Genomic DNA, 17,969 nt, shown 5'->3' on the forward strand with positions numbered 1-17,969 from the left:
AGTCTCAGTTTGTGAAACTGAATTATTATTTTGCCTTTAACTTCCATCATAAGATTGTTGAAGAGTCTCAGTGAGATAATACATGGGAAGATGATTTGTAATCAGTAAAGAGTTACATAAATGTATGTGATTTGTATATTCTTATTTTATTGACTTTATTACATGATTGTAATTATTCATGGTGTTATGTTTTTGTTGACATAAGTATGACACAGAAGAAAAAGGGAAGCTCTGGAAATAAATTATATGGGTGTGAATCTGAACTCTGGCAATTCTTAGCTGAGTGACCTTGGTTAAACAACTTAACCTCTCTGTCCGGGTTTCTTCATTCATAAAATGGTGATATGACAGAACTTACCTCATAGAGTTGTTGTGAGGATTCAACGTGTCAATAATTGTAATGCATTTATAGGTGTGCAGGGCACTTATCATTGGCTCACATTAATTATATCCATGTTTCTTATCAAAACACCTATTCTCCAAAACATTGAAAATTTCCCTATTTGGGCAATGAGGATACCACTCTTCATCTGTGTCATAAAGAGGAATTAAATCTATTCTCTTTTCTGTTTTGGAATATGACCAAAACCAGATGGACATATAACATGTAGTAATTCAGTTTTCAAATTGTTGAATAAAGCACCCTGAATAAATTTGCTATATAAAAGAATTTACAAATTATTAGAAAGTAGTTGTTTATATTGCTTTTGTCAGCCTATTGTAACTGACAATATGTCAGAGAAAAGCAAGTGGAAGTACAGCTACTTTATATAATAAAATTCATGGAGAAAAGGTCTTCTTCCATTTGCTGTGGCAGAGCCCAGTGAGTTCATATTCACCCAACTTTGAGGCAGGGGCCTGATTTCAGAGCAAGATGATGTAAGAGCAGAGCTAGGCTTCTTTGTGTTCTCAAGACAAGGACATTGACAATATTTCACTAATGAAAATTCTGTTTGCCATTACAATGTCAAGGTTAATCATTCATTTCAAGTAAATTTTCAGCCTTTGTTAAATACATTCCAAGAGTGAATGATGATGTGTATGAATCATAAGGTGTGTTTTCTTGTTTTAAGAAATCTGTATTTTATGTCAGGGACTTAATTTAAATGGAAATTTTAATAACAGCATGGTCATTCTCATACTTTACATTATTATCACATCTTCTTTGAGCCTTGCAAGAGCCTAGTTAGTTAGGTACTGCTAGTATTATTATGGATCTGTTTTGCAGATGTGGTTTAGAGAGGTTGAATAACGTGTCCAGCAGCGTACAGCTACTGGGCAATTACAACAAGAGCCATGAAAGATCATAATGTCATGAACTGGAAGCTTGTTGAGGGCAGAGAGATTGTGGAGGTGTATGGAATTCCCCGGTAACTGACAAAGCCCTGGATGCAATCTGTGAACAATGCAATGTTTAAAACGAATGTGTAAACTAGCCCAATAGTAGATTTGGAAGTTGAAAGACTTGGCCTATGAATAAGCAAAAGACCAAAAAGCCTCTGTTTTTCCTTTTAAAATGTGGAGATAATTAAGACTGCCCATGTTTTTATTTGTTTGACTAGAGGCCAAAAACATAGACTATATATATATAACTAAATATAACTACATAATTATCATTTTGATATGCATTTGACAACTTTCTTCAAAGTAATTAAAACTTCTTCTGCTCATAATGTCTTCAGAAGAGGAAGAAGAAATTCTTAAGTTGTTCAAAGAAAGATAGTGTAAAAATAAAAGTATTGGTATCCCTGAGGTACAATCCTTTCAAATACTTGGTTGTTAATTTAACCCAAATCATCAGTAGGTTGGCTTAATTTCCTGATCCCAAAATGCAAAGATATTGGAAATGTACAAGTATCTTTGGAGGAAGACTTACGAGATTTAGTGGCCCAGGTAGGAAACCTACAAATTTCTATATACAAAATAAACTGATTTAAGAATTGCTTCTGAGCTCAATATCCATATATTTAGGTCCTAGCTAACTTCTTAAATTTCTTTATACTCACACCTCTTCTCACTGGGGAAATGGAGTAAATGATGCTGATGATGACTTAAAAAGCCAAAAAGCACTATGACAATAGCTGCAGGAGTGCGTGGAAAAAAGGAGTCTTTGTTGTCCGATTGAATCCAAAGCACTACATTCTTTTAATAGAGATCTAAACACAGAAATAATGTTGCTCTCAGAAAGCTGACATTGATTGTTTTTGTTCTGTTCTTTAAATGCCTAACTTGATGTTGTCATGTTAAGACAGAGAGGAGAACTTCAAACAGCACCGGTTACCTTTTTCATCTTTCCTCCTAACTTCCTTCTCTCCTGTGCCTCTGTTTTGGTTACCTTCTGCATCAGCACACCCTCATATCTCATCAACCTACAGAAAAAAATCAGCAACACAAAGACTCAAGAATACACATCCTCTTTCCAGGTCTTTTGTAGGGGGTGTGGGTGCACAGGACTGCAGTTCTGGAGAAATGTGCCATGTTTTACTTCTGTCTTCTAGTATTATTTAGTTTGCAAACATACATTAAACTCTGAAACTTTGACACCCGGAGAAATGGTTAAGAATTTAGATTCCCAGGCTCTACCCATACAGACTTCGACTTCGTGTTTTGAGAGACCGTCAGGAATCGGCATGTTAACAAGCATTTCAGGTGAATCTCATGCATTTTCTTTGAAAAAAAAAAAAAAGCCATCCTTTTATTCATTCATTTGGCATTTTCCAGTTTTCAGAACGCTTACATATGCATATTCAGTTCTGCGAGGTAGATGAGAATGATTATCCCCATTTTGAGGATATAAAAGAGACTCCAAATTTAGCAATAATTTCCTCAAGGCCTCATTATACACCCCCTCTTGCCTATTTCTCTGGCTACTCCCCTTAGCTGACCTTTGTCTGTTTGGGTGTTTAATTGCAAGGCAGGGAGCCCCCAAAGCCCACTGTACTATCCATGTCTGCCTTGCTCAAGAATGAGAGAAGTCTTCTGTTAGCCACGGAAGGAAAATAATTTTATTTGTGGAATGTGAGATTTTCCTAATTGATATAATTACCGGTTGATGTTCAGTAATGCCCCTCACCCCATCCAGATGCACATATGGAAATGCATTCAGCCTTGCTTTGGTACTTAAGGTATGTGTGCGTGTGTCTTTTTCACGTGTTTGGTTCTGTATTGCTAGAATTCCAAGGATATATCCACTGTCTTCATTCAGCCACACTGAACTGCTGCAGGGGATGTGTGCTCCCCAAATGACAGCTGGGATTCTCCCTTTCCTCAGGATGTCTTGCCTATTTAATCCTCCTCCCAGCTGTTTGTCCCATGAGCCCCTATCTGCCAGCCTCTGCTTTGCCCAGCTGGCAGCCTGGAAGGTCCAGGCCCCTGGGCATTGTAGGGTGTTAGACTCCTGCTTGATCTGAACAACGTCACAGATCTCAATCCTTTTCATCTCCCACGTGAATCTTGGCTAGGCCCATAGGTTTGTGCTCGTATCTAGAGAGCTCCTGGGGTCCTTCTGAGTCCCACATCCATTTTCAGTAGCTTCCAGGGCCTGCATTTTCCTTGCCTTCTATTAGGATGTTTCCAACATACACCTGACTGTGCTTGGAAATCATACATTTAATCCTGCCGCACTACCCTAGATGCTTAGTGAGGTGTCTGAAGGAGAGAGATTAGGGATATATGAAGAGAAATTGTAAGTAGAAACCAATAGCCGCTCCCAGACTTTATCATGAATGGAAGGTGATTAATGCTTCATGCTGCATTTTAACTTGGAGAACTGCTCTGCCCAGTGTCTCCAACATCAGACATCATCACACTCACGTCTGGAGACCTGATTGCACTCCACAGCTTGTGGTTGACTGTCCTTGTCCACATCACTCCCTCACCGCACTTGGAGTCATCCTCTGTGCGGGTTGCTTATTTGGGCTCTCTTATTAGGGGCTGAGCCTGCTTTGTAGCTTTCCAGACAGAACCAAGAAATCCGGGTTCCAAGAAGGAGGGAAACACTTTTTCCTGCTCCAAAATGAGCCATAGGTGGGGCCCATGATAAAGTCCAAGAGGTCATTGTTACTTTCTCCAGTGTTCACTTTCTTCCTAACTAAACAGAGAATTCTACGTGCTCAAGCTTATAGGAGAGAGCGTGGACTGCATTTTCTCAGCTCCCCCATCTCTCACCCCTGCTTTGCGCACCTAGGGTCCTTTAACCCCCACTGTGGTTGTGTTTCTCTTGTGGGAGGGACCGGACGGAGCGGACCCGAGCTGCAGTTCCCTTGCTCTGCCTCTGAGAATTTCTCATCCAAACCTCAATCACGTAGGATTGCGTAGAGAGGAGAAAAGGGGAGAGACAGAAAACACAGAGAGGAGGGAGAGGGGTGGCGGGAGGGAGGGAGGAAAGAAGGGAGTCTGGGAGCCGAGGGCGCGAGGAAAGGGAACCTGACTAGAGCGCGCTGTGCTTCCCAGCGCTCCAGGAGCCCGGCCCCCAGCTCGGCCCCACCTGGGCGCTCTTTCGCTTTTCCGTGGGTCGGCGGGCCGTGCGGGAGGAACTCTGGCTGCCGCCAGCTCTGCGTCCCACCCGCCATCTCGGCGGCTCTTGCCCCTGCCCGGAGTTTCCTGCGGAGCTAACACTCCAGCAGAGCCAGCCGGTGGGGCGGCGGCGGCGGCTCCGCGCGCCCAGAGCCTCAGCCCATGAATGGGACTCCGCCCTGAGCGCCCCCTCCCGGGCCTGGGGAGGCGGCGGCGCGGCGGCGGGGGGCGCCCCGCAAGCCCGCGGCTCTGAGCGGCCACCCGCGCAGCAAGTTGGGCGAGTTGGCAGCCGCCGGCACCTGCCTCCTGGCCCCGGCCCCTGATTCTGCCTCCGGCCCCAAGTGCCCGGGTTGCGCCCTCGGCTGCCTCCCGCGGGAGCCCCAGGAGGCCTAGGGGCCCCGCCTGCGCCCCCGGCGCCAGACCATGGTGGGCAGCTCCGGCCAGGAGCCGCAGCCTCCGCGAGCCGACGTCGCCTGCAGCCAGCCCCCGCCCCACCCGAGCGGACGCGCGGGTGTTCGCAGCGCGCGGGTCACTTCCTTCCTCGGCCGGGATGGGCGGCGCGGGACTGAGTGATCGGCCTTGCGTCCGGCGGGTAATCCCCATCTGATCTGCTGCCTGTGAGCTGCTGACTGCCGGGGCGCGCGAGCCTGGGGGGCACGGGCAGCAGCGCGGCGATGACCTGATCCCGAGCCCGCCAGGGCGCCCCTTCCTTCCCTCCCTTCCCTCGCTCCCTCTGAGCCTGTGCGGAGACCGGCTCGGTGCGGCGGCCCCGGGTGGACCATGGCGGGGAGCTCCAGTTAAAGGCGTGTGGGCGCCGAGCTGGAGAGGACACCTTCGGCATCGCTGCCTTTTGAGGGGGCTTATTTAAACTACTGAGTCATTCCAGATTTAGGATTCCCTAAATAATCACCAACTGTGCCCGTCTCGTGCCGGAAAGCAAGCGGAAAGAGAAAGAGCGCCCACTCTTGGGACCCCGCAGATCGCCTCTCGCTGGTTTCTCCCCGAGGGGTGCTTGGCCCTCGAGGATATTCCCTCCCTCCCTGCCGCCCTCCCCCCTCCCTTGCCTCCCGCTCTCTTTGCAGTGCTGCTGGCCGGGAGTCGCTCTCACCGCAGCTGGAAACAGCTGCCCCCGCCCCGCGCCCCTACCCAGACTCCGGGTAACCGCTCCCACTTCGCGCCTCTGGGAATTCCAGAACTCGGGTGGCCGGCCCCTGGAAAGCCGCAGCCGGCGCGATGCATTCTGTAGACCTCACCCTGCCGGGACGGACCTCCTAATCTTCAGAACCGCGGGCCGCAGGGAGTTAAATTGCTGCCTTCCTCTCCTCTCGTGCGGTTGGTGGCTTGTTTTCTAAAGGAACGTTTTATTCACTTTTTAGTATTTTCTACCCGGGGCGCGCTACCCGCCTGGGTCCAGACTCTGCTTTGTAAACGGGTTTTCTATGTATGTATGTGTAGGTATACTTTGGACACCTTACAACGCTTGCGCCTCTCCAACAGAGGCACGGCTTGTTATTTTGGACATCGTTCTTCCCCTTCCACTTGGTACCCCGAACGCAGTGTGACTAAACTCCCCACTGCCCCTTGGACGCCGATCGCCTTGGGGTGCAAGTTTGGGGTGCAAACGTCTACTTCGCAAGAGGGCCTGGGACCGCCCCGCCCCCGCCGCCAGAGGTTGGGGAAGTTTACATCTGGATTTTCACACATTTTGTCGCCACTGCCCAGACTTTGACTAACCTTGTGAGCGCCGGGTTTTCGGTACTGCAGCCTCCTCAAATTTTAGCACTGCCTCCCCGCGACTGCCCTGTCCCTGGCCGCCGAGTCCTGCCCTCACCCCGGCAGAGCGCGAGCCGGAGGGCGCAGTAGAGCCTGGGGCCTGGGGCCCTCGCTGAGCAGCTATGGCTGCGGCGATAGCCAGCTCCTTGATCCGACAGAAGCGGCAGGCGAGGGAGTCCAACAGCGACCGAGTGTCGGCCTCCAAGCGCCGCTCCAGCCCCAGCAAAGACGGGCGCTCCCTGTGCGAGAGGCACGTCCTCGGGGTGTTCAGCAAAGTGCGCTTCTGCAGCGGCCGCAAGAGGCCGGTGAGGCGGAGACCAGGTCAGTAGAAGCCCGGAGAGTGGGCTCCCCAGAGGCGGACACCCTCTCCCCCCTTCCTCAAAGCACCTCGGGACGCCCGTGGAAGGGAACCAGGATTCCTCTTTTACCTTCTGACCCCTCTTCTCTCATTTCCAGACTTCTCTCTTTCAACCACTCTGTCAATTAATAGCTTCTTGCCCCATATTCAGCAAAAACACTTTCTACTTTGATCAATCCAGGGTTTGACTAGAAGAATTACATGTATAGATGCACTTATTCTAAAAGAGCCTGTAGAGTCCTTGAGGGGAGTGAGTGACCACCTCATTCATTCATTTATTCATTCATTGGTTCTCTCTCTCTCCCGCTCTCCCATCCATCCATCCATGCATCCATCCGTCCATGCATCCATCCGTCCATGCATCCATCCATGTGTAGAGTACCGTACTTACGCTGCCCACTGAGGACCTAAGGATTAATACAGCTCTTCCCTTATCTCTCATAATCCATGATAGACACCTAGTAGACACCAGATGAACTTAAATTTATTATTTTTCCAACTCTTCCTCCAGCAACACTTGGCTTTGCATATTTCAGACGCCCTTGTCAATTTCTCACCTCTTCATTTTTCCCTCATGCCCTTTCACTTCCTTTACACAGTCTTCATTTTCCTGTTATTTTCTTCCAACCCCTCTCATGGTTTCCAAGGACTCTGCTCATTAACGTTTCTGTGCTATTACCACACTTAGCACACTCACACTTCTGGGACATTGAGGGAACAAGACAGTATACACAGTTTGGCTTCAAGGAGTGTATAGAAAACTTCAGCTTGATCAGGGATTTTCATGGCATGGGCTTTTCTGCAGCCCTGACCACAGATGATTGTTTTGGATATGTCTCTACTTGCAAAGGGAAATTGGACACCCCAAGTTTCGACATGATGATTCCCAGCTCAAGCCAGGCCAGTGTTCCCAGCTTGAGAGAATGAAAGCAGAATTGCGGAGAGATCTGTGCTTCCATCAGGCTGTTGGTTTTCTGGTTGTGGCTGCAGAACCATTTGCATTCTGCAGATACTCTACCCCTGTTGTGGACAACTGAAAGGCAGCACTGTCTAGAAAGGGAGCCTGCTCTGTACTTAGTTGGCTAGTTTGTCTCTTTGCAACTCTGACTGTGGTGTGCTGTTGGTTTCTAGCAATGAGGCACATGGATGGGTCCATTGGATGAAGGACCACACTTGGGAAGTCTGGACAAGTGGGGCTCAGAATTAGCTCAGAAATTTGGAATTAAGCCTTGTGAAGAAGCGACCCTGTTTCATTTTCCATTGGGTTTTCATGACATTGTCCACTCCATACTAGGTTCATTTTCTTATTTTGTGATGAAGATAAAGTAGTAAATCTCAGGAGTATACAAAAATAGTTATGATCCCAAGACAGGAGCTACTAGTCTATATTATTTTATGTCCAATTAGTATAGCATGTTCATTTTATAAAGTGAAGATTTATGCAATAGTTTGAATTACCCCTACAAAGGAATTCACCTAGTGGAAAATAAAATAACCTGTTCTGTTGTGGAGGGATAATTTGGAGGCCTTCTTTTCTTAAGGCTTATGTGGTCTACAGAGAACTTCAAGGTTCTGAACTCAGTGTGACTTTTATATCTCAATCTCTGAAGTACGTGCTTGCGGTCTCGTTGGGATAATTATATGATGTCTTTGAGTTGATCCTAGTCAGCCTCTTCTAAAAAACAAGATAGTAAGAATGATAGGTGGATATATGTGAACGGATAAGATAAACTGATCCTGATCTCTGGAGTTGACTTGGAGATGATCAATGGGTTACTTCTGCATGGCTTTATTTTTATGGCTTCATTTTGCATGGGAAGGAAGGACCGTATTTACTGCTTCCTATGGGCTCTTCCTTAGCATTTCATTAGAAAACAGAGATTTGAGGCAATTTCTGAATTTATGGTTTTCTTCAGTGTTCATTTAATTTGCCTCCCTTTTTCTTCTACATAGTGTTCATCTTATCAGAGAGGATCCTGACTGGTGACTTCCTATAGCTAAAGTGTCACAATAACAATCTGGCAGAGAGATGGCAGGACCTATTAAGACATTCTCAGTGCAAGGGCAACCTGCGTGTATTTGTATACCATTTCAGTTTGTTCTGAAGCTTAGCTTAGAAGAATGGGCGTGTGGTGTGTGGAAAAGCTTTTTGGGAAAATGATAGTGTGCTATTATCTTTACTAACAAAGCCAAATAATTAATCTGTTGATTTGCTGTCAGCAGCCATGATTCACATAGCATGGAATAAGTCTATTTATAGAGAGATAGCACCCTCCACATATCAGTTCCAGAGAGGAATCTTTAGCTGGATTGGGAGGAAGTTGCTAAACACCAAAAAGAAAACTATTTGAATCTGTTTTATAATCACTTTGATGTTGTATTCACTTAATGTTTGACTTATTCTTGAAACCACTAGCCTTCCTAAGCCATATCATCGTGAACTAACAAAGTAACTCACAAATGGTAAAGTGGCGAACTGGAAGAATTTGTCCTGATAAAGAATTTCCACTCTGAATTTCTGTCACTGAGACACATGTTCCATTGAACAGACTTTCTAGGGGAGTGAGGCTTAGGAAGTGAATCTAAGGCAAGAGTTTGATGGGAAAGGCCACGGTTGTATTTCTGATTTCAGGGCTGACACACTGAGTATCTCTGCTTCTCTTTTTTCTTAGCTAACCAAGTTCTGATATATGTAGTGTTGAATTTTTATAAATACAGTGGCGATCCTGAAATTACCATGGCAAAGGGTTCAGATTTAAGATGACAGTAACGCAGAATGAAAATATGGGAAATGACTAGGTACGGCCTCACATCACACAGTTTCAGGGCCAGGGTGCACAGTGGATCCTTTTTGTGCAGCAAAATCTCTGTCTTTATAGATGAGAAATCCTGGAGCCATTGCAAGTTTCTAATTTATCTAGGGTTGCACAACTAGGTTTTGTCAAAATTGAGACTAGAACTAGATTCAGTTGACTTTCTTTCCTACCTTCTTTGCAACACAGCAGAAAGTATTGTCAACTAGTGTGAAGAACTGGATGTCTTCTGTCACAGTTTTAACCATTGGTATTATTGTTATCATTGTGATCATTATTTTATAATTAGAACAGATATAGGGTAGAGTAGAAGAGGTAACTTGTAGAAGAAGGCATAGGCTAAGGAGGCCATTGGACTTCAGCAATGACCACCCTATAGCATTATTGAAGACCTATAGGCAACATAGGGTTAATAAGTCCCTTAGACACTGTGTGGGCTGTAGATCTTTGAAAATGAAATGTTGGAGACCCTGAACTGGAAAGTTGGATGAGGCCATTGAACTGTGAAAAAGCCTTTAGAACACTTCTATTTTGTGTACTTTCTAATGAGAAAAGAGTGTTCTTATAGTCATTATTTGAGTCATTATTTATGTGTGAAAAGGCTGTATTAGTCGGGCACACTAGAATATTTTCCTAAATGTTGATACCACTTAATTTGCTGTATCTAGACTATTAGCACATCCGTATGAATTATATGCTTATTCATGTCCAACCTTTTGCTTTATTTTGAATAGAAACACTAGTACAAATGATTGACTACAAAATGATGTATGTTTTGACTCATAAGTTATTACAGACAAAGGGTAAAACTCACAATCAAGGAGGGAAAGGTGTTTGCAGAATCTGAATGTCTGAGTGGCCACGAACCTTGGAGGTCATCAATATTACTCTTCCAGTTTTCAAATGAGACCCTCTCTGGAAAGAGCAAAGCAGTTGATTAAGCCTAAATCTAGGTATTTTAAGTGATGTGGGTGTTTTTATTATATTTCTCTATAGCTTAGTTTCTTACCTCAAACCAGAACATTAAAAGAATAATCAATCAGGAAGAATCTGTCTTAAAACCTAAAGATCTTCAGAATTTTTTTATAATTTAAAGATTTGATTTCATACACTGATCCCTTTAAAAAGTGATGGGGTAGAATTACCCTACATGGTAAAATAAATCAAAGTAGTAATTGTAATTTACCCAATTTTGTTGATTTTCATTTACCTTATCTTTCTGAGTCCCTGTTTCTGCTGTTATAAAAAATTGTGGTTATTCAAAATATTTCAGTATTATTTTAAATTGTTTTGGTAGATGCATAGTGTTTAACAGTATACTCAATCAACAGTTTTATTATAAAACATATCCTTTTGCATAGAGGAAGAAAATATCATAGGAAATAGAAACTTCAAGAAGAAAGTTGAGAGTAAAGGTCAAATGTTTAATCATGTGATTTATGGAATATGAGTTAGATTTTTATAAATTGCAATAGTTTTGGCCAATATATGGGTCAAGAAGAGATTTATATGACAGGTGATATTTTACATTTATAGGAAGTACTTTGATTACATTTTCTCTTTTACAAGTATGACTCATATCTGAACTACAAAATCAGCCTAATTAAATGATATTTGGCTTGATGTTTGTTGAAAAAATAAAACAGTGAGACCCCTAACTTTTCAGAAACCCATCTTAGGGTTTAAACTGATATTTTGAACGTGCTTTTAAAATTCTTTTCTCTCTACAGCAGTGCGTTCTCATCAATAAATTATGTTTCCATTGCAAGAACATTTTAAAATAGCAGTTATTGTGATCTCTTGATTTCTTTCATCCCACAGAGATCTCATCAAGCCATAACTCGAGATTAAGTCTTTAAAGTTTTAATGAATTTGTTAATCTTGAACAGAAGGAGAAAAACAATTTATAGGAAATGAGGCAGTCTCTGCATTTGAGGAAGCAATAGGAATATTTTGGAAGATCTTTAGAAATGTAAGCTTTGTCTCATAAAATTGTATTTTAAAAGGTCCTGGACTTAGTCGTATAGAAACACATTGCTTTTATTCTTGGTGAGAGAAGAAATTTGCTCTGGAAAATTTGTAGATTTGCTTTGGAAAATGTGTTAATAGTGATTAATTTTTTCTTGTCTCTTCTTTGACTGCATGATCATCATGTATATTTGCTTTTGACATATAGAATTATTATAGATTTTATGATGGTTCCACAAAACAGCCTTGTTAGACATAGGAGAAACACTTGATATGCTACATTTTGGATTTTATCTTCTGGCTTACCCATGGAATTACAGAACTTTTCTTATTTTCTAAAGAAACGTACACCACATCTAAAGGGCTCTGATTCCAAGACTACCTCCTAAGCATCTGTGAGTTGGGAGAAGCTTAGATGCAGAATGCCTATAAATTAATCATCTATAATAATAAATTTTAATAATAATAACTTGACTTCAGGATTTATAGAATTTCTTTACAATTTTTGCTTCTTTTACTTTTCATAGCAGTCTGCTGAGATAGCCCCATCTTAGAAAAAAGAAAACTAAGCCTCAAGTGGCAATGAGACTTGTTCAGATTCATGGAATCAGAAGATGACTAAGTGTCACATGGCCCTCAGTCCCACACTGCAGATAATCTGCCTTTATCTCCCACCACACTGAGGGCTAGGAAGCCCTGAATCTGAAATAACTTAATGTGACTTGAAGCTGGGAAACTATTGTTGGGGTGAATCTGATAAAAAGTCCAAGAAATGTAGAACATGATTACATGGTTTGTTTTGCTGTGTGTGTGGTCTAGAGCCCCTAGGGTGGAGGAGAGAAGTGGAAAGCTGATGGAGATCTTCAGGGCAGGACTGAAGAAGCAGTCCCATGGCTATGTTGTTATGTGCTGAGCGGCTTAGGCTCCTGGCTCAGATGTTCCTATCTGAATGCCAGGAGCCTTGAAGATATCAAGGGTTGCCACAGGGGATACCTAATGACCCTCTGGGAGACTTGGGCCCAGAAGGCCAGACTCTCTTAACCATAAGCATAAACAATTGCTTCAGATGTTTTGGAGAGTGAAGAGGTTAACACCAAGTTAAAGAGAGCCCTGTAAGATTTAATCTTTTTGTTTGTTTGTTTAACTTAAGTGATAGCATAGCAGAATGATTAGGTACCTGGACTTTGGAGTGGGATGTGAATTCAAATTATGGTCTTATTATTTGTAAGAACATTAGGCAAGTTTCTTAATATCTTTGCACCTCAAAGATATCAGTTTGCTGATTTGTAAAATGAAGATATTACCTCTAACTTTTGGTCAAGAAATGCCTCTTTGAGGAAGAATCATTTAAGCTGAGCTGCAAAAGATGAAATAGGCATACAGGAATGGAAGAACATTCAAGGCAGAAGAGAACAACTTGCATGAAGATTGATGTGAGAGGGAGCTCGGTGCTTTTGAAGAAATTGAAGTATAGCTGGAGCAACGAGAACAAAGGGGAGAGGGGTACAGATGATGTTGGAAAGCTTGGCAAGAACTGCAGGACCTTGAGAAGCCTAAGATGAATTTTGTATTTTAATCTAGGGTCCAAAGAAAGATCAGCAGTATGGGGTGATATCATGCAACTTATATTTTTAACTGGGCACTTTGGCTTTGGAGAAGAGAATGGATAGCAATGGAGCCAGAGTAGAAGCAAAGGAACAGTAAGGAGGCTAGGGCATCAGTCTGGACCAGCAGTTCTCAAAGTACAATACAGAGGCCCTAGAAGCTTCCCGATAATCTTTTAGTGGATCCACAAGGTCAAAATGATTTTCATAAAAAATATTTCCTAATACCACTAGTTATTTGCCATTTTCACACATTCTGTCACAAGTGTCCACTGGAATGTTCCAGAGACTCTGTGATATATCCACAATCGTCTGTAAAAGGTACTAAAAGTTTCCTCCCTTTTCAACCACGTTTCTTTGTGAGGCCAGGTTATCCTTATGTACTTCATCCACAATCAGATATCAAAAGAGATTGAATGCAGAAGCAGACTTGAGAACAATGACTTCTATTAAGCCAGACATAAAAAGATTTACAAACAATTTATAAACTAGTTTTTTCATTAATTCCTTTTTGTTTGTTTTGGAAAATACAGATAAGTTTTATTAAATCATGCTATTTATGTTAACACTTAGTGGAGCTTATTATTGTATTAATAAACAAATAATCATTTGAAAAATTTCACTGTAACTTCTAAATATAGTAAATATTGAGAGATATAAACTACATAAGCACAAAGCTCTTTGGGGGTACTCAGTAATTTCTAGGAGTGTAAAGGATCCTGAAAACAGAAAGTTTGAGAACCACTGGTCTAGGTTATAGATGATGTTGAAACGAAGTTGGTGGCCAAGCATATGAAAAGAGTGGGTAGAGGTAGAATGAGCAGAACTTCATGAGAGGTAGACTATGAGTGGAGAGTGGAAGGTGCCTGGATGATTCCTGGCTGTACTATTCCATCGTGAATTGCATGTTTGTGGAGATGGAATGGGGAAGGAGCAGGGTTGATAGAGGTCAAATAATGTAATTGCCCAACTACAAAACACTATAGAATGTGAAGGTGGGGACTGCGCCTGGTGGCTCACACCTATAATCCCAGCACTTTGGAAGGCTGAGGCAGGCGAATCACAAGGTCAGGAGTTCGTGACCAGCCTGGCCAACATGGTGAAACCCTGTCTCTACTAAAAATACAAAAATTAGCTGAGCGTGGAGGTGGGCGCCTTTAATCCCAGCTACTTGGGAGACTGAGGCAGGAGAATCGTTTGAATCTGGGAGGCAGAGGTTGCATTGAGGTGAGATTGCGTCATTGCACTCCATCCTGGGCCACAGGGTGAGACTCAGTCTCAAAAAAAAAAAAAAAAAAAAAAGAAAAGAATATGAAGGTGGAAGATTGGGTTTTATTTATTGTTAATAGTTTTACAATACCCATATATATAAGGTTGTTTACTTTATTCTTGAACTCTGAAGTAAACAGTTGCCTTTGAATAGTCAAGTGACTTTACAAACACAAATTTTGTAAACTACTCTTTTTCTGCCTATTGTTAGTGATTTGATTAGTTTGTAGTATTTATAGGCCTCCCAGACTCCATGCTTCTAACCACACTTACGTTAATGCCTCATAATTGAAAATTGGACTGACGGTTTTACATTTGAAGATTCAAACAACCATGGATGGAAATATTTCAAGAAGAAAACCATAGTACAACCATGCTATGCAAATACTATGCCATTTTATGTAAAGGACTTGAGGATCCTCAGGTTGGGTATCCGGAGGGTGGGGGTCCTGTAACCACCACTCCTTACCCTGAAGACAGGGAGGGATGACTACTCCATACAGTCTTGTCTTCATTACTTTTTAGGAGTCAGCAGAGGAGCCCCTAAGGCCTAAGACCAAACTTGGTTCCCTAGAAGTAAAGAATGACATGGGACAAATAGGATCTGTATGTCGAATCACAAAATGTTAGCACTTAGAGCTTATATAAGCCAGTGGTTCTCAGCCCTAGCTGCAAAATGAAATCAACTGGGAGTTTTTAAAATGTACTAATGCCAAACACCTAGAAAGTCTGATTTAGTGTGTTCAATCTGGGACCCAGGCATCAGCCATTAGTTTTGTCTGCTTGTTTTGAACCCCCTATATGATGCTAATACGCAGCCAGGATTGAGAGTCCCCAACCTGTTCCAATTCCTTTATTTCATAACTTGTGGGCCTTAAACAAAATGAATGATTTTATTAATGTCTTTAGGAACACATCCATGATGCCTAGAAATTTTATACACCAATATAATTTATCATGATGGTCTCTTCTGTCTCAGTCCATTCTGGTTGTTATGACAAAATACCATGCACAGGTGGATTAAACAACAGAAATCTATTTTTCAGCGTTCGAGAGGCTGGCATTCCCAAGATCAAGGTGCCAGAAGATTTGGTGTCTGTGAGGGCCTGCCTCCCTGGTCATAGTTGGCAGTCTCTGCTGCCTTTTCAAATGGCAGAAGGGGCAAGGGCTCTCTGAGGTCTCTTTTGTAAGACCACTAATCCCATTCGTGAGGGCAGAGCCTTCATGACTTAATCACTTCTCAAAGGCTTCCACTTCCTAATATCATCTTGGAGGTTAGGATTTCAGCATTGGGCAGGGGGAGGGGCACGTAAGCATTCCGTCCAAGGCACCATTTTTCTTTCTTTTTTTTTGCTTATATTTGAATCTTTCCTGTGCTTAATGATGTCCCAAAACTGAGCTGCATCATCGTATGGAATGCTTGCATGCCTCGTCTTCTTGGTGAAAACTTCAGTTCCCAAGCACAGGACCTGGTCAGCACTAGATTTCTCAGCACTTAGCATACTGCCTGTGTCACTGCAGTTCTTCCGTTGCCGTTAAATCAATGAGGAAATGACATCCTGACTCATTGAGCAAGCCTCAGAGGAAGAAGGATCCTGAAGTTAGCATTTCTCCTTCCCACCTAAGGATGCTGAGATCCTGGGACTTCTCAGTTTCACAGGACTGGTTAGATTCTGAATTTGAACTCAGGTTTGTTTTTCCTAATCTAGTTTTCTTTCTACTCTGCCAGTCCTGGAAATGGACCTCAGTTTCTGTCTTTGAAAAACAAACGAGTTATATATAAGAATATATAAGAGCTAGCCTGGTGCGGTGGCTCACGCCTGTAATTCCAGCACTTTGGGAAGCTGAGGCAGGTAGATCACTTGAGGTCAGGAGTTTGAGACCAGCCTGGCCAACATGGTGAAACCCTGTCTTTACTAAAAATACAAAAGTTAGTCGGGCGGGGTGGTGCATGCCTGTAATCCCAGCTATTTGGGAGGCTGGGGCAGGAAAATCACCTATCCCGGAAGTGTAGGTTGCAGTGTGCCAAGATCGCGCCACCACACTCCAGTCTGGGTGACAAAGCGAGACTCTGTCCCCTTGCCCAAAAAAAAAGAAAAAAGAATATATAAGGGCTTTTTTTTTTTGAAACCTAGTCGTGCTTTGTTGCCCAGGCTGGAGTGCGGTGGCGCCATCTCGGCTCACTGCAAGCTCTGCCTCCCGGGTTCACGCCATTCTCCTGCCTCAGCCTCCCGAGTAGCTGGGACTGCAGGCGCCACCACCACGCCCGGCTAATTTTTTGTATTTTTAGTAGAGACGGGGTTTCATCGTGTTAGCCAGGATGGTCTCGATCTCCTGACCTCGTGATCCTCCCGCCTGGGCCTTCCAAAGTGCTGGGATTACAGGCGTGAGCCACCGCACCTAGCCATAAGGGCCTCTTTAGCCTGAAAAGCCATTAACTGTGGCTCCCCTCACCCCAGGAGAAACATTTGTGACTGGGAACATGAAACACAAATCTTTTCCCTGCTTCTTACTTGAAGGACAAGACTATTTTCTTAGTATGCTGTTTTGGATGTTCCTAACTGCATCCTATGGTTTAATTACTCACAATGCACTAATAAAGAAATCTGTCTAAAATATCAGTCTTTCTCTTGACACCAATTTAGGCTTATTTTATCTCTTCAAGGATTAGGAATTACATCAGTGTGCTGCGTGCTGTGCTATAGATTTTTTTTTAAAGGGGGTTTGAAGGGAAGAATGAAATTTGTGAAAGAAGAACTATAAACCTGGATAAGTTGCATAAGTTATAAAGATAAAATAGAGTAAAAAGTTCATAAAGTTTTTTTTTTTTTTTCAATTGCACTGGTGATTTAAATGTTGCATTTTAATTTTGGGAACTCAAAAGATGACCCAGATCACCTTCACAGTGTCCTAGAATCAGATAATGCTTTAAAAATCATTAAGAAACAGGGGCGGAATTTAAGTAAGTGCCCAAAGTAGGGATCTGTATTCAAATTTCGTGGTTAGAATCGGTGTCAGGTTCTGTTTTCAGTCAAATAGCTCCAGCTGTCTACACAACATTACCGTCTACACATGATACTACATTTGAGAAGGGAAAGTCATCTAGAGTCACCCCCAGAGGCCGCAACAGAAAAGCTTCATCCGTATCTGAATAATTAATATAAAATGATGGAAAATACAGAGGATCTCAAATTCTATGGAAACCAAAGTTTCTCAGTGAGGAGCGAGTCACATACGTGTTGCTGTCCTGCTTTGTTGCTTCAAAGGATACTGCAGTGGGTTTTTGCAACTCGAGTCTAGCTAGGAGAAGAAGAGATGGCCTATGAGATGATGGTTCAGAAGCTCAGAATTCTAGGAAAGGAAGTCACAATGATAGAAACCCAGACATCCTCTGTAGTCTTCTTATAGGATATTCCTCTGAGAAACTGGAGCTTTACTTTCTTTTCGGAAAAGTAGAGAGGATTCCTCATGGCCTCGTTGCCTCACCTGCCTTTCCCTGACAATCCCTGGGCCATTATCCTCTGCAGCTTTTGCTCAGGAAAGGAGTTGGCAGCATTGTGGCCAGGCCGCCTCCACATTCTGCAGCTCTGGTTTCCCAGGCATTCTATCTACTCCTCCCTCTCCACCTACAGGTCATGAGAAAAGCAGGACCAAGAAGGAAACTTGCTT

At 43.1% G+C, this 17,969-nt stretch overlaps 1 protein-coding gene across 4 annotated transcripts in view; it reads left to right on the top strand.

The window, feature by feature from the left end:
* Positions 1–17,969, top strand: part of FGF12 (fibroblast growth factor 12) — a 588,596-nt gene that overhangs the window by 324,772 nt on the left and 245,855 nt on the right. The window contains exon 1 of one of the 4 annotated variants that reach the window (XM_005545392.4): positions 5,047–6,609. The exons of the other annotated variants lie outside the window; for them this stretch is intronic. Coding sequence (XP_005545449.1) covers positions 6,411–6,609 — 199 coding nt within the window. The 5' untranslated portion in view covers positions 5,047–6,410. Of the gene's footprint in view, positions 1–5,046; positions 6,610–17,969 lie in introns of those variants that run through there. 4 annotated transcript variants of the gene reach the window in all.

The sequence above is a fragment of the Macaca fascicularis genome, chromosome 2 (assembly GCF_037993035.2).
Source record: "Macaca fascicularis isolate 582-1 chromosome 2, T2T-MFA8v1.1".
NCBI lineage: Eukaryota > Metazoa > Chordata > Mammalia > Primates > Cercopithecidae > Macaca > Macaca fascicularis.